Raw genomic sequence first — 22,541 nt, 5'->3', positions numbered from 1 at the left:
AGGGCTTCATCTTTACCCAATTTCCTCCGAGCGAAGTCTCGGGCACGGCGAGTGAAATAATAAAAGGTCTCGACAAAAAAAACCACGCATACGTAAAAATACATTTATGCAAAAATATAAAAAGTATGACGAGCGTAGAGTTGCGCCGGCGCAGGTCACCGCGTGCCCGCGATCAGCTTGTTGTGCTCCGCCATCAGACTCTGCAACCACAGGCCACCGTTACCTCGCAGTGATGATAAAGGATAAACTTAAAGGTCGTCCGGAGCGCGGCGCGAAGGGAGTGACGGCGTCAATGGATGACCTGCTGCGCCTCCACCGGCACCTCTTCGATCATCTTCTGGTGCTCCTCGCTCAGCGCCTGCCACACACACACACACCCGTCACCTCGCTTACTCCCGAGAGCCCTCGTCGGATCGAAAGGGATGGAAATTACCTTGAAATACTTGACCGTCTTGACGCGCAGCTCGAGCGTGGCGTCCTCGTCGCACACGAAGAGCGCCTGCGGGTGCTGCTGGAAGGCGGACACGGTCCACATGTGGTTGACGCCCTCCTCGATGGCCTTGGACAGCGCCGGCGCCTTGTGAGCGCCCGTGATCAGGATCATCACCTCCTTCGCGTCCATCACCGTGCCGACGCCCACCGTGAGCGCCTTCGAGGGCACCTTGGAGATGTCGTTGTCGAAGAAGCGCTTGTTGGCCTCGAGCGTGTCGTAGGCGAGCGTCTTGACGCGCGTGCGCGACACGAGAGAGGAGCCGGGCTCGTTGAAGGCGATGTGCCCGTCGGGCCCGATGCCGCCCACGAACAGGTGCACGCCGCCCGCCTCTTTGATGAGGCGCTCGAAGCGCGCGCACTCGGCCGCCAAGTCGGACGCGTTGCCGTCCAGCACGTGCGCGTGCTCCGGCGCTATGTCCACGTGCTTGAAGAACTCGTTGTACATGTAGTGGTGGTAGGATTCGGGGTGGTCGCGCGGCAGCCCCACGTACTCGTCCATGTTGAAGGTGGTCACGTGCTCGAAGGAGAGACGGCCTTCGCGATAGAAGTCGATCAGGCGTCGGTACATCCCGAGGGGAGTGCCGCCCGTGGGCAGCCCCAGCACGAAGCGCCGTCCCGGGCCGGGAGCGAATTCCTTGATGCGCTGCATCACGAACCGTGCCGCCCAATCCGCCACCACCGACGCGTCCTCTAAGATTATCAGGCGCATTTCGATGTAAACTGACTCTGAAATTAATATAATATTATAAAACGTGCATTCGTATACTTTTTAAATAAAGTTGTTAAAAAACTTGGTCCATGTGGTATTTCCTCATTGCACGCTGAGCTAGGAAAGCTCCGGCTCGGGTCACCGGTGCCGTACACCAGGCAAAGCTTTGACTAGCGCCCGTGTACTTGTACAACTCGAAGGCCTTTAATGACTTTATAATATTATTTGGCTTCAATTTCATTATGTTATCTTACCAATAATACTTAGAATAATATACTTTATCAGTTTCTCTGACCTCGCGAGTCAGTCGAGTGCAGATATACGTGTCATCGACCTAAACGTTTGCAACGAACTTTATTAGTTTCTCAATTATCAGTAACTATTATTAATAAGAATTCGATTAGCATTTTACACCAGTTCACTAAATTTAAGTGAGTTATTTTCTAAGCAATATTTAATGTTTCCGGTTTTTAGACAATAAAAAAACTTTTAAATCGTTTCTTTCATTTTGACCTTGAAAATGGAAATCTTTAAAATATACCTAGATGGAACTCATACAAATAAGGTTAAAAAGACTTTTGCCACGACAGGTCACTAACCTTTAAAAACTGCTCTCGTTCCGAAAGGATCTGTGAATAACGAAAGCTGCGGCCGACGCGCTCTCGCCGCTGACCACAGTCGCACACTGAATGTATATTTTTGTTTGTTTACTTTAACGTCTATCAGTGAAATTAATAAACTAACAAAACGAGTGACAGCGCTCGGTACGTAATTAAAGTCGGTCGACATGGAAGTCACAGATTGAGCTGTCAATTGTCAGTTGCCAATAATTGCAGTTTGGGCGCGAAATTTAAACATTTTGCACATTGTAAAACACGATTTAAAATCAACAAGAAAATATTATTTTGTAATGTTTTATTTAAATAATAGGTACTTAATAATTAACGTTGTCACGACGCAGGCGGATGGAATTTACTGTTCTAATATAGTACAATACCGCACCGGACGAGAGGAGATTTAAAAATAATAATTAAGATAAATTGTGTACAGATTTTTCTAAACTGCACGAGGGAGCGTAGAAAAATCAAAACTTCATCGTGTGTAATAAGCCTATCGTTAAAATTATTGAAAACATATAAAATTCAGCTTTAATAAAGTTAATTGTGCTGGACATTCTTAACTAGTGAATATAGTTTGTAATTACTAGCTATGCTATTTAATATAACATTATCACTACGATCTCTAACACTATTCAGAGCCTGCAGACGATCGTCTGGGTCAAAACTAACGTATATTTATTAAACGAGTTAATAGACGATAGAGAGATGGAGTAACTCGACAATACGAGGTCACTCACTTGGCGCAAATGTTTACATTGTGTGGTGACGGTCACGTGATTACAAAAATACTTCATAAATAGTAAAACTTTGTTCTACCGCAGACGATTACTATCAAAGGGAGGAACGAGCGACGCCGGATCACTGCGGCCAGGGCGGCCAGGGACGTCCGGCGTTTTGAAGATGAAGCGAGGGAGGCGCGGGTGCCGGCCGCGAGAGAGACCCGAGAGCCCCCGGGGGCTCGAAGCGGGCGGGCCCTCGGGGGACGTCGCGGGAGCCCCCCCGAGCCTCGGGTCAGGCGCAGCGCGCGCGTTTCGCCGGCGGTTCGCCCTCGCCGCTCCAGAAGGCGTATTCGGGCAGCCACTTGACCAGCTGCGCGTCGAAGAACTCCTCCAGACTCTTGGCGTCCCTGTACGGCTGCGACTCCACCTGCGACGAAGGCCGAGTTACAAGGGACGAGGCGAGGCCGGGCGGGGCCGGAGCGGAGGCGGCGGGTACGTACGGGGTTGCGGCGGTAGACGTTCCGGAAGAGCAGCCGCACGTCGGCCACGAACTGCGCCTCGTGCGTGTAGCGGTTCTCGGCCCGGGGCTGCAGCTTCATCCGGATCACGTCCAGGCACATGGCGCTCCCTCCCTGCGACGCACGACCTTTCGTTATTACCGATTTCGACAAAGAGCGGAACCGACGACTCGGTCGAAAACGAAGCGAACCTGCGGCTCCCGGAACGGGATCGACTGGTCGACCTGGCAGTACAGCTCCAGCGTGATCCTCTCGACGATGCGCCTGCGCCGGCCGCTCAGCTCGCCGGGCGGCGTCGGGCCCTCCTCGGGCAGCGCCGCGAAGTTGACGCACAGCAGGCACTGCCACGACTCGGTCTCCCTGCGAACGGAGCCTTGAGTCGAACGAACGAACGGCGGAGACGCGGGCGGAGCGGCACTCACTCGGGTAGCTTCTCGACGGCCGGGATGTGGCAGTACTGGTGGAAGACTTTGGGGCAGCGGTCGCAGCACATGAGCTCGCCGCCGTCCATGCAGACGGCGCACCAGTCGTCGTTGGGGTCCGGGGGCCTGGCGTCCGTCGACGAGTGGACGGGGTCCGGCGACCTTCCCGCGCCCTCGGCCACCACCTGCACGCCGTTGGAGTCCAGCTTGGCGATCGTCGCCATCAAGTCTTGCACGGACTCGGCGCACACCTTGTCCAGCTCGGAGGACGCTCCGCCCTGGGGACCGCGCCTCGGATTAGTCATCGTCGTCTCCGTACGGAGAAACGTCTCACACGAGATAATAGTTTCCACTCACGTTGAGGCTGGGACTGGGCGTCTTGGGGTTGGTGGAGGTGACGAGAGACGTGCGCGCGGGCGTGGCGAGGCGCGGGCCGAGAGTGATCTTGAACTCGGGCCCCGACGCGGGCGGCGGGAGCCCCGGGCCGGTCGCCCCTTCGCCGGACGCTGCAATCGTTCTCACTTCTTACGACATTCCACGACTCGAAATACATTTTAAATAAACGCTAGTTACCCGAGCCGGGGCCGTGCTGCGGGATGTGCCACTTGGCGCCGGCGGGCGGCGTGAGCGCGGCGAAGGGGGGCGCGGGGGGCGCCGGCGAAGGGGTCCGGGGCCCGCCGCCGCGGCGCCCTCCGCTCGCGAACGCCACGTTGCCGTACGCGTTCATCACTGCACAAGCGTCGTATCGTCACTCGAGCCGTCGAGGCGCCCGAGGTCGGATCGGGAGCGTACTCACTGTGGTAGGCCTGGGGGGCGTGAAGGGCTCGGCCGCTCGCCGCTCCGCCCGCCGCCGCCGCCGTCGCGCCGCGCCCCGACGCGTTGAGCAGGCCGCGCAGGTTCAACTCGTTCATACCTGCGTCGGAGCGAAGAGCGCTTTTGAACGTTAGGCTGCCGCCAGAATCGGAAGTCTCCGAGCCGGACGTACCGTGCAAGTGATGGGGGTGCGTAGTGGAGGTGACGTGCGGATGCCTGAGCGGCGTGTGGGGCCTCGGGCGCGCCAGGGGCAGGCCGTAGGCGCCTCCCGCGGCCACGTACGACTGGAACACGAGCGCACTTCCTCGTCACTATCACGTTAATTAAATAGCCTCTAATTCGGAGAAAGCATAATAACTACACTATCGCCGGAGTACTTCTACTCCAGGTCCATGAAATTAGGGATTTAGGAGTCAATAAAGCTTCTAGAATGTTCGATTAAGTATTTTAATAATGTAAAGCCTAAAGTCATACTTTTCAAATCTCTGGTCCGTAGCATTTTGGAATATGGTAGTGTTGTTTGGAACCCTCAATATTCTATATATTCAATATATATACAAATAATAATGTTAGCTATAAATGCGAGTATGAAAAAAGACAAGCTTTCTTTCACTTGCGATCACTCCGCGATAGACGCCGCCTCATCGACATTTGTTTACAAAATTTTAAATAACTTGGTAGATTTACCTAATGTTTTAAGTCAAGTGAACTTCCTCTTAAAGAGGAATCAATCCTTTTTTACGTTCGGGCAGTGAGGACCAACGTCGGTCGTAATGCTCCTCTACACAGATCTCTATCGACTTTAAACAACGCTCTGAGTACTTGCGAAACAGATCCATTTAATGACAATCTCCATGTCTTCAAGCGTAAGATGCTGCAGCCACTGTTGATCCGTGCCCAATAGTGATAATTGCAAAGTAGAAAATTATTTGTTTTTTTTTTATATTTGTAAATTGCACATGCATGTATCTTGTTTTTTATGTCATGTGTTCTCTGTAAGTGTTTGTATGTGTTTCGTTAGTGTGCCTTTTGAAATAAAATAGCCTTTATTTCGGACAAAGTCGTTCTTTCTTACGTACAATAAAATTTGCATTATCGCATCGACCCAGAGAAGTAGTACTACGTTTATAGTATATTTAGACCCCTCTAATATAGAACCGGTAGTTTCTTTTTAGTAAAAGTAAGTTCATTTTAAGGCATTTAAAGCCATTTTTTACTTTCAACCGACCAACTTACATTCATTTACAGACATTACGTATTGGGGCATTTTGAAGTTCATTTATTACACTATTATCATCGCTCCTGCAAACTCACCTGACTTCAGACAGAGTAATAACTTCAGAAATAAAGAAACACACGAACGGTACACGGTGGACGTTTAAAACAAAATTAATATTAATTAATCGCCCTCCTCAAAACTCAGCAAGGCTTCCGTAGAATCGAAATCCAAATCGGCGTAATTTTTATTAAATTTGTGAGTTATAAGTAATATCTGTATATCTCGAGTACCATAAAACTAGTTTTCTCAAATCGCACTAATGACGTTTACATTCCCAAATCCCCGATCGGGACCTACCTGATACCGAGCCATCGTCTGAGACATGAAAGAAAACGCACCATTATCGCCAACATTATAAGCGCTTATAAGGTTTTAGAACAATAATCATAAATATATATCATATTATAATAAACGCTCACCTGATGCATGGCGACTTGCTGCAGCGCCAAGACCGCGGAGTGGGGCGCGGCCTGGTAAGTCCCGCCCGCCCCGGAGACGGTCGCGGGCGGCGGGGGAGCCGAAGGCGCCGCCGGAGCCCCGGAGCCGGCGCCGCCGCCGTCCACCTTGCCGTCCACGACGATGGCGCCGATCGTCGACAACACTGGAACACGAACGCCCGAATAGTGTCGAGCCCCTCGGGGGGCCGCGGCGAAGACTCGCGGGCGGACTCACCCCTGACGAGCTCGGGTAGCTTGTCCAGCTGCAGCGTGATGCGCACGGGGATCTCGGGGTTGGGGATGTCGGCCCGGCGGCTCTTGATGCGCTGCAGGTGCTGGCACACCGTGCGCTTGCCGTGCAGCACGGCCGTGTCGCTGCCCTGCTCGAGCGCGGCGCCGACGAAGCTCAGGCAGTGGTCGGTGATGGCGGCGAGCTGCTCGAGCGCGGCCTGCTTCTCGCCCAGCGTGCGCTGCTTGCCGTCGCAGACCTCGTTGAGCCTCAGCACCAGCTGCTTGCCGCGCGTGTTGATGGCGTTGGTCAACCTGCGACACGCCAGTCGGGCTTCAGCCGGCCCGCTCGGGTCGGGCGTCGGGGGTCGGGGGTCGGGGGTCGGGGCGAAGCGGCACTTACTTGACGACGGTCTGCGTGATCTCGTGAACGAGCGCCTTCTTCTTGTCGGCGATGAGCTGCCGGCGGTCGCGGATGACCTTCATGGCGGACCCGAGCAGCACGCGCTTGTAGCTGACCTCGGAGACCAGCGCGGCGATGGCGACCCGCGCCTGCGCGGCCATCTCGGTGCTGAACTGGTACTTGTGGTCGCGGTGGTGCTGCAGCTGGCAGTCGCGGCACGTCAGGCGGTCGCACGTCTCGCAGAACAGGCCGAGTTTTTCCTGTCAGGGAGCGAGTCTTTCAGTCGACCGGAACGAGGCTCGCTCGGGGCGATGGGACTTCGGTCCGCCGCGTTACGTACCTGAGGATGGTCCCGGCAGTACATGTCTCGGTCGGATCGCGAGCCCTGCGCCGCCTGCAGCTCCGTCACGGCCTCGTCTTTGCTCTTTATCGTGTGGTCCTTTGTTATCTTGAGCCTGGGTAAATGTTTTATTATACTTAATATAATAATGTCACAGATTAAGATAAAGGACGCTAAAGTTCTTATAAATTAATGACCTTTGATGTGCCTGCACACAATTGTCACAGATGAACTCAGCACAGTCCACGCAATAGCTGGTGGCGGGTTCTGTGTCCTCACAGCTGTTGCACTGTTGTTCGCTCCCTCCGGCTCCTAGAGGAAATCCAAACGCATATGTCTGATAATCTCTATGAGGTTAAAATTTTATCCATTGTTTTGGTTTTTACTAATTTGTTAGAACTTTTATTGATTGCGCGACTATTTGTGTTAGCACAAACAGTTGATAATAAGATTAGTAGTACCGGTGTTGCCTGCATGTTCGACAGAAACCTTCTCGAGAACAAATCTCTGGTCGATCATATTATTGGGTTGACACTGGAGCCTGCAAACTGCACACTGGATGGTGACACGGCCCGCTCCTAATGAAGAAAACATGTATAAAACTGCAATTCTATAGTATTGTTAACAGAAAAAGAACTATAAACTTTAAACAAAAAACAAATCATTAATTCAAAAGCATTTACTTAACAGAAAAACTCTTGGAAATAGATAAATTTTTAGAAAACCTTTATTATTATATGTACCTAACTATGATATAATTTAATTTGAATTGTAATTGTATTTATTTGTATTGTACCTAAAAAGTCTCTGCTACCAGACAGTTTCTCTTCCACTTTAGCTTTAATACATGGCTCACACGCTGAATGAAGACATTCCATTAATTTAGGTATGCCTTCTGTTTGTGCCAGCACAGCTTGGCAAAAGACACACTTGATAGTGAGAAAGCTTGTTCGTACTGCCGGTGACACAAGTGAATCAGCCCCCTCCCCACCATCACCTTTGCCCAATGCATCTGCACCACCACTGGTACCAGCACCATCTTGGCAACTCACCTGCAATATTTAGATAATTTTATGGATGTAAACAGATATTTTTTAAAAACCTAGTTTTTCAAAGGATTGTAATGTATGTATTGGTACATATTGGCAAAAAAATTGTTTAATAGATATACTAATTTATTATAGTTTAACATAAATAAGTTAATTAGTTCTTACATTAGGACGAGAGGACGAGTTATTGGTGAGTTCCTCAAGTACTTCCTCTTTGATAGTAACACCGAGCAGGGGTCCTAGGTCCATAAGTGCTCTCTCAATCTCCTCACCACAATCGCTGCCACCCGGGAACAGACTTGAACTCTCCATTAAACTGAACTTGCACTAAATCAGTATCACTTCTATTCTCATTTTATGTCATTTAGAAAAGTTACGAGCACTTATACAGCGATTATGTTTTACCACATAAGCGCAAAAAAATTGAATCCTTTTTGTTTTCATTTAATTTACTATACGCTCCACACTACTCAATGCTCATGAAGACATGAATTCAGAATTGTTCAATTGTAGTCTTTGAAGTTTAAAGACATCTTTCATATATACTTTTAGTTTTTACTTTTTTACTGGATTTGTGTAGAAGATGCATAAACCCAAACCACAGATAAGTAAGTAATATGAGGACGTTTGACTTTTTAACTCTGTGGACCACAAACGATTATTGCTGTATCTATGGGCTTTATGAAACGGTGCTAACACGTTCTCAAAATGCCAAATACGTCAACTTCCGTCAAATATGAACTACCAAACTGTACCAAGTCCTACTTGATCTGTTATAAAGTCAAAAATCAAAATATTAAAATGGCTGACGGAACTCCTAGTAAAAGCGATATTGAAGCTATTTTTCAGAGACTACGATCTGTTTCAGCCAATAAAGTAAGTCAAACATTTAAAAAAAAATTTCGGTTTGATTACCATTGAATTTTTATAATTAATATCATTTACAGATATGTTTCGACTGCAATGCAAAGAACCCTACGTGGTCGTCGGTGACGTACGGAGTTTTCATCTGCCTAGACTGCTCAGCGGTGCACCGGAGTCTTGGAGTGCACATAACCTTCGTACGGTCCACCCAGCTTGACACCAACTGGACATGGAAGCAATTAAGAAATATGCAGCTGGGTGGAAACGTGAATGCGGTACTTATCCAGTCGTTTTATGTATTCTTCCTGTATTACTGCTATTATGTTTCTATGTTATTACATTCTGTATTTTGTAGACTCAGTTTTTCCGTACACATGGGCTAGTAACCGACGATGCACGTCAAAAGTACAATTCAAGAGTTGCACAAATGTACAAAGACAAACTTAATACGATGTCTGAACAGGCTATGAAAACATATGGTACTAAAGTAAGTTAATAAATACCCTTATTCATAATAAATAAATCAATCTATGGGAAGAGAATTAAGGTGGTTATGTGTACTAATGTCAAGCTTATGAGCTATGCATCATTTTATTTATTGTAAAAAATTTATATACTTACTTCTAAAAGGATCTAACAATGCTGTCAACATCATGAAAAAGAACATGTGATTTCTAATCAAATTTTTATTTGTGACCAGTTGTTATTGTCTGCAATTTCATATTACTAGTGGACCCGACAGACAATGTCCTGTTACTAACTAATACACTGGTGTCTTAAATACAAAATTTTAAACTTAAAAAACAATAAACAAACATTGTCTTAAAAACTCATCAATATTGGTCCACCCATTTATTGCTTTCCGGCTTGGTCGGGATTCAATCGTCTAGGTGTGGCATTGTTTATGATAATATTGGCACGATAAGCTAATAGAAACTCAAATAAACACATGAACTGATTAACTTCAAAACTTTTTATTGTCAATTGCGTTTTGTGTGTCTATGGCCATCTCCTGGTTCTTACCTACCTCTCGAGTTATAAATAGTGTCAATTTTTTTTTGTAATGCCTATTGTTATTTAAACTCAGTCTGTTGGGTTGTCCTGGTCAAAAATGTCTCGCCGCTTTTTTAGTCGTCGAGTAGTTTCTGGTATAGTTAGCTGTCCTGCTAACTGATCGGGGTGCTTTTGAAGTCTTAGTTTGTAGTTATACCCATGTGTGATTATTTCCTCATTCATGGACTTCTGTTGTTTTGATAAACCATGGGGTATTTGATATATTTTGCTTGATTATGTAATTTTGAGCTCTTTGTATTATTTTTATATTTGAGGCACTAGCAGATCCCCAAAGCTGTATTCCATACGTCCATATGGGTTTGAGAATGGTTTTGTATAGAAGCAACTTATTGTCAATGGATAGTTTTGAATTTCGTCCCATTAGCCAGTAGAGACCCTTGTATGCGTCGGTGCTCTCTGCCAGTTAGGAGGATTCTGTTTGTCTGTGTAAATGTCTTTAGAATTTGTCTGCACTCTATTCAATAGAGCTGTCGGGCTGTTAACATCAGCTACTGAACTCCAGAGATGAGCTTCTTGGTCGAGTCAGAAATAAGCTGGGATGAAAGGCTTGCTGAACAAGCTTTTTATCCTTCATATTAGGACCAGTAGCATTAACTGGTAAGAGGGCCTGGGTTCCCACCCTCTTACTTCCGTGAGTGTATCTTTCCGTTCCCCCTTCTGTGAGTGTATCTTTGTTTAGCAAAACTTTGTCCCCCCCAGAATACGTGGGACAGCCTGAGCAAGAGAGGGAATCTCCCCTTAGTCAGTTGGTTCGGTTAGGGCGCCGAAGACTCGCCTTCGTTCTTCATACTTTGCTACTGCGATCTCGAGGTGTAAAATAGTGTCACTAACTCTACTTTCTATATACCGATATTGATATCTAGTTCAAAAGTTACTAAAACTTAATTATTATCTAAAAATTTAATCTCCACAATCTATGCCTAATAATAATAAATAATATTTTTTTTTCTTTACTAGCTACATTTGGAACCTGCAACAGCTGAGAAAGAAAACAAGGCAACGAAGGAGGTAGACTGGTTTGCAGAACATACTGATGGCACTAACATTGACTCAGAGGTATTCGCCCCGTCCCCGCCACACCACTCCGCTGGTGGTGGGGACTTCTAACAAATACATTTTAATCAACATTGCATATTTTTCAGTTGATGCTATTAATGTGTGTTTGTGAGGAGTTTTCTTATTTTTCATGATAATTAATCAACAATAAATCGTTAATAATAATAAATAGCATGTAACCGGTTAATGCTTTTACTTCTAAATGTTAAGAATTTTTTATTGTGTCTTGATGAAATAACTAGAACCTAGAATTTTCTTGTTTGTGTACACTTCCAAAGTTTCTTCATTATTTCATTCTGCTTTAACCGTTCTATGATCTTCAGGTGTAGGACCAAAGTGTTTGAAGCAATGCTGTGCTGTTTATAGATTTGGTCATTTGTCATTAAGTAGTTAGCTTAAGTTTATAGATTGAAAAAATCAAAATGAGTAAATAATATATTATTTACTTATTTAGTCACCTTCGTCGTCATCGGCGTCTAGAGCTAATATTCTTATTTTAAAAAACTTCACTACTGCATCATCTTCTACTTCATGAGATATTCCTCTAATATCCTAATAGGATATGAGATTCTCGAATGGCAGCCGTCGCAACTCTGGACACACAACGGACAAAAAAACAAATGAGAATTGATTGCTTCTTTATTATTATATCCAATATCCAATCCACTATTTACCGAATATCTCTCATATCATCCGCCCAGGCCTACCCCGCGGCGGTGACTCCGGTGAACAACAATTTCAGCGAAGAAGCTCGGCTCTGGGGCGCGAAAGACTCCGAGGACGCGCCGCCGACCAGCGGAGCCCCACCGAGACAGACGGCGAGGAGGACGGTCGGTACCGCAGGAGCGATCGATTATTCCTTTATTATTATTACGGTGCGGGGAATAATTAGAAAACTTTGAATCCTCAGCTAGGGGCTCGCAAAGGAGGTCTCGGGGCGACCAAGGTGGCCGCCAACTTCGACGACATCGAGCGAGAGGCGATGATGGCCGAAAAGCTGAGGATGGAGGTCGGTCTATTGCGACGCTACGGGTGATGGGGACGAGCGAAAAGTTAATAGTTAATGAGTACGTCACGTGACGCGTTGCAGGCGCCGGCCGCCCGGACCCAGCCCACGGCCGAGGCGGTCGCCGAGGAGGTGGCCGCTCTGCGTCTGCAGTACCGCCCCGACCGGGCCCGGCAGAACGCCGACAGACTCGGCATGGCCAACACTGCGGCCCGAGACCGGTATTTCGAATGCCCTTCTTTCGTTCGGCCCCGTTTAAAACAAAAGCAAGGTAAACTTTAACATTCGATCGTCGCAGGGGCGGAGTCTCGCACAGCGCGACGCACGCCATGCAGAGCATCGAGCAGGAGGACGCGTCCTCCGCCGCCGACGCGCCCGACGCGGACGACTTCGCCGCCGCCTTCACCATGATCAGGTACGGCCGCCTCGTCGCGCGATTTCTCCGCAGACGAAGGCGCTTAAACGCCTAAAGGAGTCCCTGACGTCGAAAAATGTGCAGAAACGAGCCGTTCGGTCGAGGCGGGGACCTCGGCGGCGGCGAGACCGATTGGCAGATCGTCCCGGAGCCCGGGCGGTTCTCGCGCCCCTCGCCGAGCTCCGAGCCCCGCCCGGCGCCCGCGCAGCCCCGCCGCGCCCCTCGGTCCCGAGCACGCGACGACGACGACGACTCCGCCGTCAAGAAGTTCGGCTCGGCCAAGTCCATCAGCTCGGCGCAGTTCTTCGGCGATCAGGTGAGCGGCGACGCCGAGTTTCGCTCGAGAGCGGAGCCGGGGAGTCTGAACCTCGATAATGCGCAGGAGTCCCGCGGCGAGGAGTCGGCGCTGTCGCGGTTCTCGGGCAGCTCGCACATCTCGTCGGCCGAGCTGTTCGGCGGCGCCGCCCCTCGCCAGCCCGCCTTCGCGGTCTCCGCGCCGGACCTCGACGACGTGAGTATCCTCCGGGTCCGTCCGCCGCGGCCCCGGTCGGTTGCCCGCTAAAGTCGCCGGATGTCGGCAGGTCCGCGAGTCGGTGCGCATGGGCGTGACCCGCGTGGCCGGGCGCCTCTCGTCGCTGGCCAACGGCGTGGTGTCGTCCATCCAGGAGAAGTACGGCTACTGATGGACTGCTGCGTTTCGTCATTTCAATGTCTCCAAAATATCAAAGCGATCGGAAGGAACGACGACATTTATTAACTTTATATTTATTCTACAACATTTTGCGTATTATTGTACATTTGTAAGTGAAATATTGTAAGCGACGCGCTGAAAACATTCCTCCGACTGAGAATATGAATCGTAACGTAACATTGTATATATTCAAGATTAGAAATTAAATAAACAAAAGCCTCAATCGACGGTCTACTTGGCTCGCAGCGATACTGACGAGAGGTCTATCGATGTCTCTCATGTAATATTGTATGCTCCGAGCGTTTTAGATATTTGTTTGGTACTCGGTGAATTCTGGTGAACCGCTATGGACGATTCGATGGATTAATAAAAATATATTTGCAATAAATTATTGTATATTTTAAAAAACTCAATTCTTTTTAGCTACTATACAAAGGTTTTCCGGTGAGACCGAGTCGGGGATAAAGTACGTCAGTCGAGCGTCGAAACCGCACTCTTTGAGGTAGAGCACCCGGCCCCAGTCGAGGACGGCCTTGGCTCGACGCCCGACCTCTTCCCTCCGCTGCCGAGAGAGGTCTCTCTGGCCGGAGTCCCTTTTGTCCCGGCTGCGCCCGTCCCCGCAAGTGGCCCACGAGACGATTCCTAGCATTATGTTAAACTCTCTTTTGTCTATTCCCAGTTCCTGAAATGCGATAATTTTACTCAAAAAAAACATTTCCAACTTTGGTAGGTAATTAATTACACTCTTCTCAAAGCTTTTACATTGCCCTAGCCACCGCTCTCACCGTCAGATGTTTGTGAGCCACATATCCATTTGAGCTGCACCGGTGGTGGCAGCAAGTGGCTATGAGCATGCCACGAGTTTTCGGAAGCGTATTGGCCGATGCGAGACAGCGCAACGAGAAATCTAACAACACAATAATGTATCCAATTATGACGACATAGTTAAAGATGATCGATTACAATTATTATTAGCAGTAGTATTGTATATCTATTGTTTACTGGGAACTCTGAGGTAATCATTCCAATAAATACTCACCCGTAGCTACTCCACATAAATGTTTAGCAAAGCCTACAATACTTTCACTTTTCTGCACGGCTGGAACGAGATCTAATATCAAGTGAGCTAAATCTGCTCTTAACCTGAAGGATCCTTTGTTGATATTAGCTGGCTGTAATGATTTTGTTTTACAATCATCATCCTTATTACTATAATTGTTAATATTTTCAAATGAGCCCATTTCCTTTTTATTAGATAATTCAGGACTCAATTTGTGGACAATGTTTACTACTTTATTTGAATTGTCACTCGAGTTCCGGATCTTGTTGTCTCTCTTGTGTCTGAGAGAGGCTCTCTCTACCAACAAAATGGAACTGCCACTTGCGGCCGGACACCAAGCGTGCCACGCAAAATATGATAGATGGCCTAAAATCAAGCATTTCTTATTTTATAATTAAGTTAAACATAATATTTTAAAAACCTACTCATTAATTACCTTTTCCAGCTCCAAGTTCAACATAACAGGTATGGTCTTTGACTAAGCCCTCATCTTCCATTATATGCATTAACTTTGATGCCTGTCTCAAGTGACGTAAAGAACTCTCTGTTCTTCCTTCTGTTAGAAATTCATCCATTACAGCTGGATGAATTTCTCTATCAGGCATAGTGTCTATTTTATCTTTAAGATATGCTGCAAATATATAAATAAATTGTTTTAAATCTTGATAATTTAAGTTTAGTTTAATAATTACCACAATTATTATTAAAATACCACAGTAACATAATCTATACTTGAGATCTGTGTTATCAATAATGTGTAGCCCTAAGAAGCATTAAAAATATATTGTTTGTTTTGAGCTATGACAATACATTTACTGAAATAATTTTATTTCTTAAATTTCAACATTCTGTATTAAAATTGTTCCATTATAAAAAATTGATGTATATCAATTATTATAACTCATAATTAGATACTTAATAGATGATATCTTACTGTCAAATAGCAGATTAACTTTATTTATAATCTGCTCAATCTGAGTGGATGGTATTTCTGAAAGTGGTTGTTTTAAGGGGCTAGTTTCAACCGGAGCATTAACATTGTATTTGATATAAGGTGGCACCTCTCGCTGACGAGCATTACATATGGTGAGGTGCTTTTGTAGCTTGTTTGCATAGCATGTACTGAAAAGGGGATGTAATTAGGAAAGGTATGTCTTGAAGCATAAAAAAATATTGTAATTGTTTTAACTTACTGTTTATTGTCGTTTGGACAAGGTATTCGCTTTTCATCCTGTAACACATATGTATCTTATTATATTAATTCAATATATTTTGTAAACTAAAGTCTTGGGCCAACTGACTCCAAGTATAACGAGAATTACATATTTTAAAACAACTATATTGCAGTTGTGTTACTTACCTTCCCATCTTTTGTGCCTATCTGAGGTTGGTGCTCTCCACAGTAATTCCATCCAGGGCGCACTGTCATACGAAAAAATCGCTTCTTTCTTACTACAAAGAACTTGCACTGAGGGCTTAGTGATGGTACTTCCTGTGCCATTTTAATTTCGAAATGTCTGCGTAAACCTGAATTGCCAGATATACCTCAAAAAACACCCATGTCGATTATGTCTTTCCTAAATAAGTGACAGAAACCACGAAACCTTAAATTTCTTTGTGGTTTTTGCCTAATTGAATCAATAAAATAATATATAACTAACTTCTTTATAAGTTTTTTTGGTTATGTATGTCGTGTCACTCACAAAACTTCATAATACGTATCACCGCCAACAATCGCAAAATAATAATTATTTACTGCAAATTACAATAACTATGGTGTAACTAAAAACTATTTATTCAATTTTTTTTAAAGGTTTATGGCCTGGTAACAATATTTAAACCCAATATTTAATTAAGTTGAAGCTATGGTGTATATACATCATATTTCTATATAAATTCTAGCAGCATTTACAATTTTTTTAAATTACGTCCTTCAGTAGTCAATAGTCATGAGTGACATGACTGATGAGTGTTGAGTGACATCGAACAAGTCAGAACAATCGACAAGTAGTGACTAGTGACTACTGACTACTGACTAGTGTTGCCAACTAGCCGCATACAATTTACTACTTAATTAGTCATTATGCCAAAACTAAATATATTGTACTGTGACCAAATAGGCCAACAAATGAGCCAATTTTTAAACAAGGACCAAAATCTTATAAACAGCTGTTACCCAAATGCTACTTTTAGATACATATATTGTAAAGAATATTGTACGAGTGTCATCCAGTAAAACGGATAATATATTTATAGGCAATAGAGGGAATTTAAACAAAAAAGAGCTATGAAAAATTGTGCTCACTTACTACCAAAAATCTGATTATGTTTACATTCCCTTATAGTAAAAACGGGTTGGATCTTAAAATCGGTCCCCCGAATCTGATGATACTGATTATGCAGGAGTCTCGGGGCACATTGATTGGAACACCTCCAAGTGATTTTTGCTGCCGGAAATGCGTTTAAGTATTTTAAAAAAAAGGTTGCGTGTACTTATGTACGCGCGTAAGAAGTAATACTTCTTTGGCTTTCTTTATTTTTTTGAAATATAATTAATTAATAATTTATAATTAACGTAAACAATTTAATAATATTTAATATTTAGTATATTATTCAATTATTAATTAATATTAATAACAATTATTATTATTATTTATTATTTTATTATATTATCATTCAATTTAATAACTTGGTATGTTTCATAACCTTTTAACTAAGTAACAATAGGTCTTTGTGAAAAAGCATTGCTAAATTTCTTTGAAAAAATAATTAAAACTCAAAAAAAAAAGTAAATGTCATTATGGTCATTCAAAATTCTTGGCATACGAACTTCACGCATATTCTATTTCTTTTTACTTGTAGATTGTCTTATTCCTATCTCGCTCGCGCACGCTATAATCACACTCCTAATTTTGTGTCACAGGTGCGCGCGCATTGTAAAATTTCACTCTCATAAATTTTTCATAACGCGCCTAAAGAAGTATAACTTCAATAATAATAGACTTTTTGGACAGCTCCGGCGCTACGGGAAATGCAGCCCCTTCACCCTTGCGTACCAAAGCACAGGCATTTTATTCAAGCCTCCGCAGTACGGTAATTACAATTTTACGGTGACATAGACATCAAGTTTCAGGCCTCTTTAACATCTATATTAGATATCTCTGCATTATCTTAATATATATAAATTACCTGTCACGTTGTTTGTCCGCTATGGACTCCTAAACTACCGAACCGATATCAATCAAATTAGCACACCGTGTGTAGTTTGATCTAACTTAAAAGATAGGATAGCTTACATCTCAATTTATACCCGCAATATTATTTTATTGCAAAATATTTTCAGCATATTTACAACTTTTAGCTACACTCTCAAATACATGCGCATACACAACTATTCACACTCTCAATCATTCACTTCATTTGTAACACTAAATATTTTCATCTTTTCTTTAAACTAATTTAAACATGTACCACGTAATAATTGTTTTCTAGTTACCCACAACACCGGGCCTCCCTAGTGTGGGGAGTAGCGATATATGAATTCTGTCACAAACCCTTTTGCCATAAATAAAGTTTTTATTATTATTGTATTACTTGATAGTCACAATTTTAACAGATAGCGCTGTGTTGAAAGTACCAACGTTTCACATAAGCTACAATTTAATGGCTAACCATCAAAAAAGTATGATGGTCCCCATGACTGGTGTTCTCCTACCGTTTCCCTTGAATAGTCCTATGTAATATAACAACAACCTTAGTTCTCGGCTTTTGGGAGGGTTGTGATGTACCGGGCGAGTGCTTAAACCGTACATGGAGGACACGGTCGAATTTCTTAAGACAAGCACGAATTATTAAAAATCCTATACTTGACGCTGGCTAATGCACAAATCGTGCCAGAGCCATAAAAAACAAAAAACAACCTTAGCCATAGCAACGCTTGGAAGAAAAAAAAAACTATAAACCTCTACTTGAACTGTGGTGCACTACATGCTGTGGACACCTCGACGAAATCTGTGGCTTTGAACCTGCATAATGTATCTATATAACGTATTTTACTCTATGCTGTGAATCAAACCAATGTTTTGAAATTGGAGGTTAGGCGTCACTTACATTTTTTATTAGGTTTTAAACGTTATTTTATACATAAATATTATGTAGTGAAAACAGTTTAAACAGAAACATGAGCTCACCTAGAAATGACAGTGAAGAGCCATCCGTCGCCGCAGCAGAGTCGGAAAGTGCTTCTACTGGAAGTAATGACGCCGGCGCGTCAGGTCACCATCAAGCCGCGAAGCGAAGACTCTCTAGCACAGCAGTGATAGAAATATCAGATACTGACAGTGATGATTCCGATGTGTGTGCTGTAAACTCCTACCAAGCGTCTGCCGATGAAGTCAAAAGGATTCGTAAAGGTATATGTCGTTTGTTTTTTATTGACAACAAACGAAGTAGAACGACGCGGGAACTTTAAATATTTATTTATTTTACTCATGCTGGTATCCTTAAGAGTAGGCAGATTAACGTGAGACCACATGTCACGTTAATTTTAACTGCAAATAATATGCAAATTTTTCATGGCAATGTTAACCTATTTACCACATAATATGGCTATGGCGTTTCATAGGCAGGCTTACCATGATCACTATGAACAAGAGTTTGATTATTCATTTGAATTCTAGTAACCACTTATTGCTTTGTTGTATAGCGTATGGTGTAATACTGCTTGTTTCTCTTATATCTCCTCAGTCAATTTTAATTTCCAGATTACACCTCTTCATCGTCATCATCATCATCAGACTATAGCTCAGATTCAGAGTCACCCTGGGAGGATGACTCTATTGTAGTAGAGGATAAGTTTGAGACCAAAGCTAAAAGAGCAGAGCTCAATCCACGTGCAAATAGGATGGATGACCCCCGGCTCAATCCAGCAATAAAGGTAACTCCTCAATAGTCTTTAAAACATTAACTGAAATTATTTTTTTTCTAGTTACTATTATGACTAGTATTCTTATAAAAGCACTAACGTTTAATCCCATTTCATTATTTTAGTTAGATGAAGTAATAGATAGATTAACAAGTCACTGGAAAGAAGACAAGGAGCATTTGAGCAAAGAAGTAACCCTGACGTGCCAACCTTTCAAGGTGTGTCGAGTGCACAACTTACTCGCTAATCCTGAGATCATCAATAATATAGTAGACGACATGAACACTTTAGACTGGACACGAAAAAAAATGGATCTTTATGAGTTTCACCAGACAACAGATCTCGCCAACTTAACATGGCAAAGGAGTATAAGAGGCATCTATGAACTCTTAAAGACTGAATTAAAAAATTGGGTCTGTACCTGCTAATATATGTTTATCAAAAAAATTATTGAATGTCTAATGAACTAATTTTGTAGGTATCAGAAGTCACGGGCTTAGAATTGCAGAGTGTGTCAGCATCGTGTTCACTGTACGGCCCCGGAGATCACTTGCTCATTCACGACGATCAGATGACTGACCGGCGGGTGGCATTTATTTTCTACCTAGCACCGTGGCACCCCCCGGACCTTCGACATCATATTCACAATGGCGACAGTGATGCGACCGATCAGAAAGTAATTTTTTATTATTTTCTTACTTTGTGTGTGTAAATACAGATAGTACTCGAACGTTTATCCCCGCAGAGCGCGCCGTGGGGCGGCTGGTCGGAGAGCATGGGCGGCGCGCTAGAGCTGTTCGCGCGGGACGCCAGCGGAGCGCCCGCCGACGTGGAGCGCCGGCTCTACCCGGCTAACAACACGCTCGCATTCTTTCAAGTCGGCAGCGACTCCTTCCACCAGGTTGCAATCATTACGCTAATTGTACAAAATTTATCAATGAGGTATTTCCAATTTAATGATCTTCGGTAACGAAAAGGTGGGCGAGGTCCTGTCCATGGAGTTGCCGCGGCTGTCGATCAACGGCTGGTTCCACGGCCCCGCGGCCGAGGCGAGCGCTCCCGCTCCGGAAGACTTGGTCCTGCACAAACCGCACTCGCAAGTGGTGGTCGTGCAGCAGTGGCTGCAGAGCACGTACATGTCGACGCGAGTGCGGGCCCAGGTGCAGGCGCAGATGGAGACGGCCAGCGAGGTCAGCCTCCGAGACCTGCTGCGGCCCGACCGCCTCGCCGCGCTCATGGCGGCCCTCGAAGCGCCCGGTAGGGCCGAGTCGCCTCGCCCGCGTCCGCTTAGCGACGGGCCCGGATGAAACCGTTCAATTTGCAGACGTCGAGTGGGAGCGGAGCCCGGGGCGCCATCGGCGACGCTACATGCGCGTGTCCGCCGCGTGGGCGGAGGCCGCGTCGAAGGCGGAGGCGGGGAGCGAGCCGCATCCGGTGGCGGGGCTCCTGCGGCTGGCCGGCAGCGCGGCCTTCGTGCGCGTGCTGGCCGACTGCACCGACCTCGCGCTCGCCTCGTACTCCGGCCTGGAGCTGCAGCGCTGGACGCCCGGAGACTACACGGTACGGCCGCCGACGGAGCGGACGACGCGAGCCGTCGAGAGACTCTCATTTTCCCTCCCTGCGCAGCTGCTGGCGGGCCGCGAGCAGTACGAGAGGGCGCGGCTCGAGGCCACGCTGTACCTGGGCGCGCCGGCGGGGGCTCTGAGCGGCGGCCAGCGCGTGTACGTGGCGCCGGAGGAGGCCGCGCGGGGCGAGGCGCTGCTGACCGTGCCGCCCGTGCACAACGCCCTGGCGCTGGTCTACTGCGACGCCGGAGCCGCCGCCTTCACCAAGTACCTCGGCCGCCTCGCCGCGCCGCCCCATCGGAGGCACTACGTGCTGGCCTGCAGCTACTACGAGTGAATCGCGACCGAAGAGCGATTTTGCAACACGCAACGTACGCGTCTCCCGAGGGGAATTCGCTCGCGTCGAGAGTACATTGGAGGAATTGATGTAAATTATTGTCCGATTGTGTAAATAGCGCATTGATTAAACCTATTTAAGACGACCGACTCGTTTATTGACTCGTTGACGACTTAGCTTCGAAGCCAATAAATTCCCTTTCCCCATCCCGTCCCGGTCCCTTCTAGAATCGTCATTCGACAGCGAAACGGGTGTTACGATTTAGCTTCGGCACCGATAGATGGCGACCCGTTTGTCTTATTTGGGAATCGCTTTTGCGAAATCGGTCAAACGAATTAAAAATTTTGTTTTTAATTTTTTTTTAAATTAGGACCACAAAATTAGGACAAATACATGATATAAATTGACATACAAACAAAAATATAAAAGTGGACACGACCGACGAAATCAAGTAGATTCGATAAACAGCGTACAAAAGTACAAACAATAAAAATAATTAAACTATTTAAACCGAGAAATGAAATTATCAATGCTGTGTCCTATTTCACCATGCCTCCTGCTGATAGAGAACAAGTCTTTGATTTTATTATTATTTATTACTTAAGATGGCATGTGGAACATGGTATAAAGGTAGGTCCTAACAAACGTTTTGTAAAGCAAAAAACTTAGGTATTAAAAAGAGTGGCAGATAGGGATGTGACATTCTGCATAAAAAATCGATTTTTTATTAATCGATTATTTTTTTAGCATGAAAAATCGATTAATAAATAATCGATTTTTTTATTAATCGATTTTTTCCTAATTTTTGAATTAATTTCAAAATAAACACCCTAAATATTTTATTCTTCATGGGTTTTTTCATTCAAAATAAACAATAGAAATTATAAACACAAATTAAAGGTTAAGAATAATCAAAATCGAAATTAACTGAATCTCGTTTTGATAGGTTTTAGGTTAAATTTGATAAATGCTGAGTGTATGCCTTTTCAGTAGCATATTGCAGTATTGTTGTTGTCTTTTTAATTGTATGTAATCTTGTGCTGCTGAATAAATTTATTTTACTTTTAAATTATAGTGTTCCATTCAAACTTGAGTTTTTGTAAAATTAACTGGTTTTATCATCCTTTCGATGTTTTACAAAAAACATCAATGCATCGAGTATATCAATACATCTTCAAAGAATCGGATTCAATGTATCGCATTGTAAACATCGATGTATATCGAATATCACTAATAGTTCGAGGTCCGGGTTATAAAAGACCAGACATAATGTCGGAAGGTGGCAGATGAAAAATCGAATATGATTGATTTTCCACTATAAAAATAATCGATTATTTTAAATATAAAAATCGCGTAAAAAAATAGATTTTTACTTTTCAAAAAATCGATTATTTTTTCACATCCCTAGTGGCAGAGAGTTTATTGCCAGTTCTTCTCTTACGTTCTACGCCCTTGATTTGTGAACTGGCTGTAAATGTAAAATGAGAAGTGTTTTATATATATATATATATATATATATA

At 44.8% G+C, this 22,541-nt stretch overlaps 5 protein-coding genes across 14 annotated transcripts; 2 read left to right on the top strand and 3 right to left on the bottom strand.

Annotated features, from left to right (window-relative positions):
* Window positions 1–89: 89 nt before the first annotated feature.
* Window positions 90–2,610, bottom strand: LOC125056485 (glucosamine-6-phosphate isomerase). 4 transcript variants are annotated; one of them, XM_047659605.1, is made up of 4 exons: window positions 1,801–1,913; window positions 1,263–1,403; window positions 434–1,215; window positions 90–358 (listed from the first exon to the last, which is right to left on the bottom strand). In XM_047659605.1, the coding sequence occupies exons 3-4, from the start codon at window positions 1,199–1,201 to the stop codon at window positions 290–292; spliced, it is 837 nt and encodes a 278-aa protein (XP_047515561.1). In that variant the 5' UTR covers window positions 1,202–1,215; window positions 1,263–1,403; window positions 1,801–1,913; the 3' UTR covers window positions 90–289. The 4 variants fall into 4 exon arrangements, with proteins under 4 accessions (XP_047515561.1, XP_047515560.1, XP_047515558.1 ...); XM_047659604.1 differs by lacking the exon at window positions 1,263–1,403 and having other exon boundaries at window positions 90–200; window positions 434–1,218; window positions 1,801–2,610; XM_047659602.1 differs by lacking the exon at window positions 1,263–1,403 and having other exon boundaries at window positions 434–1,218; window positions 1,801–2,609.
* Window positions 2,611–2,689: 79 nt separating this feature from the next.
* Window positions 2,690–8,593, bottom strand: LOC125056480 (E3 ubiquitin-protein ligase TRIM33). 2 transcript variants are annotated; one of them, XM_047659592.1, is made up of 17 exons: window positions 8,195–8,593; window positions 7,777–8,032; window positions 7,442–7,558; window positions 7,178–7,292; window positions 6,981–7,095; window positions 6,641–6,900; window positions 6,245–6,552; window positions 5,992–6,173; window positions 5,870–5,887; window positions 4,466–4,577; window positions 4,277–4,393; window positions 4,054–4,209; window positions 3,838–3,986; window positions 3,481–3,758; window positions 3,250–3,418; window positions 3,041–3,172; window positions 2,690–2,967 (listed from the first exon to the last, which is right to left on the bottom strand). In XM_047659592.1, the coding sequence occupies exons 1-17, from the start codon at window positions 8,339–8,341 to the stop codon at window positions 2,833–2,835; spliced, it is 2,766 nt and encodes a 921-aa protein (XP_047515548.1). In that variant the 5' UTR covers window positions 8,342–8,593; the 3' UTR covers window positions 2,690–2,832. The 2 variants fall into 2 exon arrangements, with proteins under 2 accessions (XP_047515548.1, XP_047515549.1); XM_047659593.1 differs by lacking the exon at window positions 5,870–5,887.
* A 154-nt stretch (window positions 8,594–8,747) lies between these two features.
* Window positions 8,748–13,523, top strand: LOC125056482 (ADP-ribosylation factor GTPase-activating protein 3). Its single transcript, XM_047659594.1, has 11 exons — window positions 8,748–8,905; window positions 8,977–9,168; window positions 9,249–9,380; window positions 10,925–11,023; window positions 11,725–11,853; window positions 11,934–12,032; window positions 12,114–12,250; window positions 12,328–12,444; window positions 12,529–12,760; window positions 12,827–12,955; window positions 13,026–13,523. Exons 1-11 carry the CDS (start codon window positions 8,831–8,833, stop codon window positions 13,125–13,127), a joined length of 1,443 nt encoding a protein of 480 aa, XP_047515550.1. The 5' UTR covers window positions 8,748–8,830; the 3' UTR covers window positions 13,128–13,523.
* On the bottom strand, window positions 13,513–16,111 carry LOC125056483 (tRNA:m(4)X modification enzyme TRM13 homolog). 6 transcript variants are annotated; one of them, XM_047659596.1, is made up of 8 exons: window positions 15,857–16,108; window positions 15,556–15,722; window positions 15,389–15,426; window positions 15,130–15,317; window positions 14,632–14,826; window positions 14,175–14,561; window positions 13,921–14,042; window positions 13,513–13,817 (listed from the first exon to the last, which is right to left on the bottom strand). In XM_047659596.1, the coding sequence occupies exons 2-8, from the start codon at window positions 15,694–15,696 to the stop codon at window positions 13,545–13,547; spliced, it is 1,344 nt and encodes a 447-aa protein (XP_047515552.1). In that variant the 5' UTR covers window positions 15,697–15,722; window positions 15,857–16,108; the 3' UTR covers window positions 13,513–13,544. The 6 variants fall into 6 exon arrangements, with proteins under 6 accessions (XP_047515552.1, XP_047515551.1, XP_047515556.1 ...); XM_047659595.1 differs by having other exon boundaries at window positions 15,556–16,107; XM_047659597.1 differs by having other exon boundaries at window positions 13,668–13,817; window positions 13,898–14,042; window positions 15,556–16,107.
* A 2,131-nt stretch (window positions 16,112–18,242) lies between these two features.
* On the top strand, window positions 18,243–21,166 carry LOC125056766 (prolyl 3-hydroxylase sudestada1). The gene is made up of 8 exons (XM_047660046.1): window positions 18,243–18,607; window positions 18,959–19,131; window positions 19,245–19,532; window positions 19,598–19,795; window positions 19,865–20,020; window positions 20,097–20,376; window positions 20,444–20,679; window positions 20,746–21,166. The coding sequence occupies exons 1-8, from the start codon at window positions 18,376–18,378 to the stop codon at window positions 21,019–21,021; spliced, it is 1,839 nt and encodes a 612-aa protein (XP_047516002.1). The 5' UTR covers window positions 18,243–18,375; the 3' UTR covers window positions 21,022–21,166.
* Window positions 21,167–22,541: the final 1,375 nt, after the last annotated feature.

The sequence above is a fragment of the Pieris napi genome, chromosome 15 (genome assembly GCF_905475465.1).
Source record: "Pieris napi chromosome 15, ilPieNapi1.2, whole genome shotgun sequence".
In the NCBI taxonomy this organism is placed as follows: Eukaryota; Metazoa; Arthropoda; class Insecta; order Lepidoptera; family Pieridae; genus Pieris; species Pieris napi.
This window is presented reverse-complemented; position numbering and strand designations above follow the sequence as displayed.

What these genes read in the sequence shown, in the direction of transcription:
- LOC125056480 (XM_047659592.1), bottom strand. Translation starts at nt 8,341, where the DNA reads ATGGAGAGTTCAAGTCTGTTCCCGGGTGGCAGCGATTGTGGTGAGGAG. An exon ending in ACTGCCGGGACCATCCTCAG is followed by an intron (nt 6,901 to 6,980) that starts GTACGTAACGCG and finishes GCTCCCTGACAG; the next exon opens with GAAAAACTCGGCCTGTTCTG. An exon ending in GCACCCCCATCACTTGCACG is followed by an intron (nt 4,394 to 4,465) that starts GTACGTCCGGCT and finishes GCTCCGACGCAG; the next exon opens with GTATGAACGAGTTGAACCTG.
- LOC125056485 (XM_047659602.1), bottom strand. Translation starts at nt 1,990, where the DNA reads ATGTCGACCGACTTTAATTACGTACCGAGCGCTGTCACTCGTTTTGTT. An exon ending in AACGAGAGCAGTTTTTAAAG is followed by an intron (nt 1,219 to 1,800) that starts GTTAGTGACCTG and finishes TATTAATTTCAG; the next exon opens with AGTCAGTTTACATCGAAATG. An exon ending in AGACGGTCAAGTATTTCAAG is followed by an intron (nt 359 to 433) that starts GTAATTTCCATC and finishes TGTGTGTGGCAG; the next exon opens with GCGCTGAGCGAGGAGCACCA.
- LOC125056482 (XM_047659594.1), top strand. Translation starts at nt 8,831, where the DNA reads ATGGCTGACGGAACTCCTAGTAAAAGCGATATTGAAGCTATTTTTCAG. An exon ending in GATCTGTTTCAGCCAATAAA is followed by an intron (nt 8,906 to 8,976) that starts GTAAGTCAAACA and finishes TATCATTTACAG; the next exon opens with ATATGTTTCGACTGCAATGC. An exon ending in CCGAAAAGCTGAGGATGGAG is followed by an intron (nt 12,033 to 12,113) that starts GTCGGTCTATTG and finishes GACGCGTTGCAG; the next exon opens with GCGCCGGCCGCCCGGACCCA.
- LOC125056766 (XM_047660046.1), top strand. Translation starts at nt 18,376, where the DNA reads ATGAGCTCACCTAGAAATGACAGTGAAGAGCCATCCGTCGCCGCAGCA. An exon ending in AGACTGAATTAAAAAATTGG is followed by an intron (nt 19,533 to 19,597) that starts GTCTGTACCTGC and finishes CTAATTTTGTAG; the next exon opens with GTATCAGAAGTCACGGGCTT. An exon ending in GTGATGCGACCGATCAGAAA is followed by an intron (nt 19,796 to 19,864) that starts GTAATTTTTTAT and finishes TTATCCCCGCAG; the next exon opens with AGCGCGCCGTGGGGCGGCTG.
- LOC125056483 (XM_047659596.1), bottom strand. Translation starts at nt 15,696, where the DNA reads ATGGCACAGGAAGTACCATCACTAAGCCCTCAGTGCAAGTTCTTTGTA. An exon ending in TGAACTTGGAGCTGGAAAAG is followed by an intron (nt 14,562 to 14,631) that starts GTAATTAATGAG and finishes GCTTGATTTTAG; the next exon opens with GCCATCTATCATATTTTGCG. An exon ending in TGGCTCACAAACATCTGACG is followed by an intron (nt 13,818 to 13,920) that starts GTGAGAGCGGTG and finishes ATCGCATTTCAG; the next exon opens with GAACTGGGAATAGACAAAAG.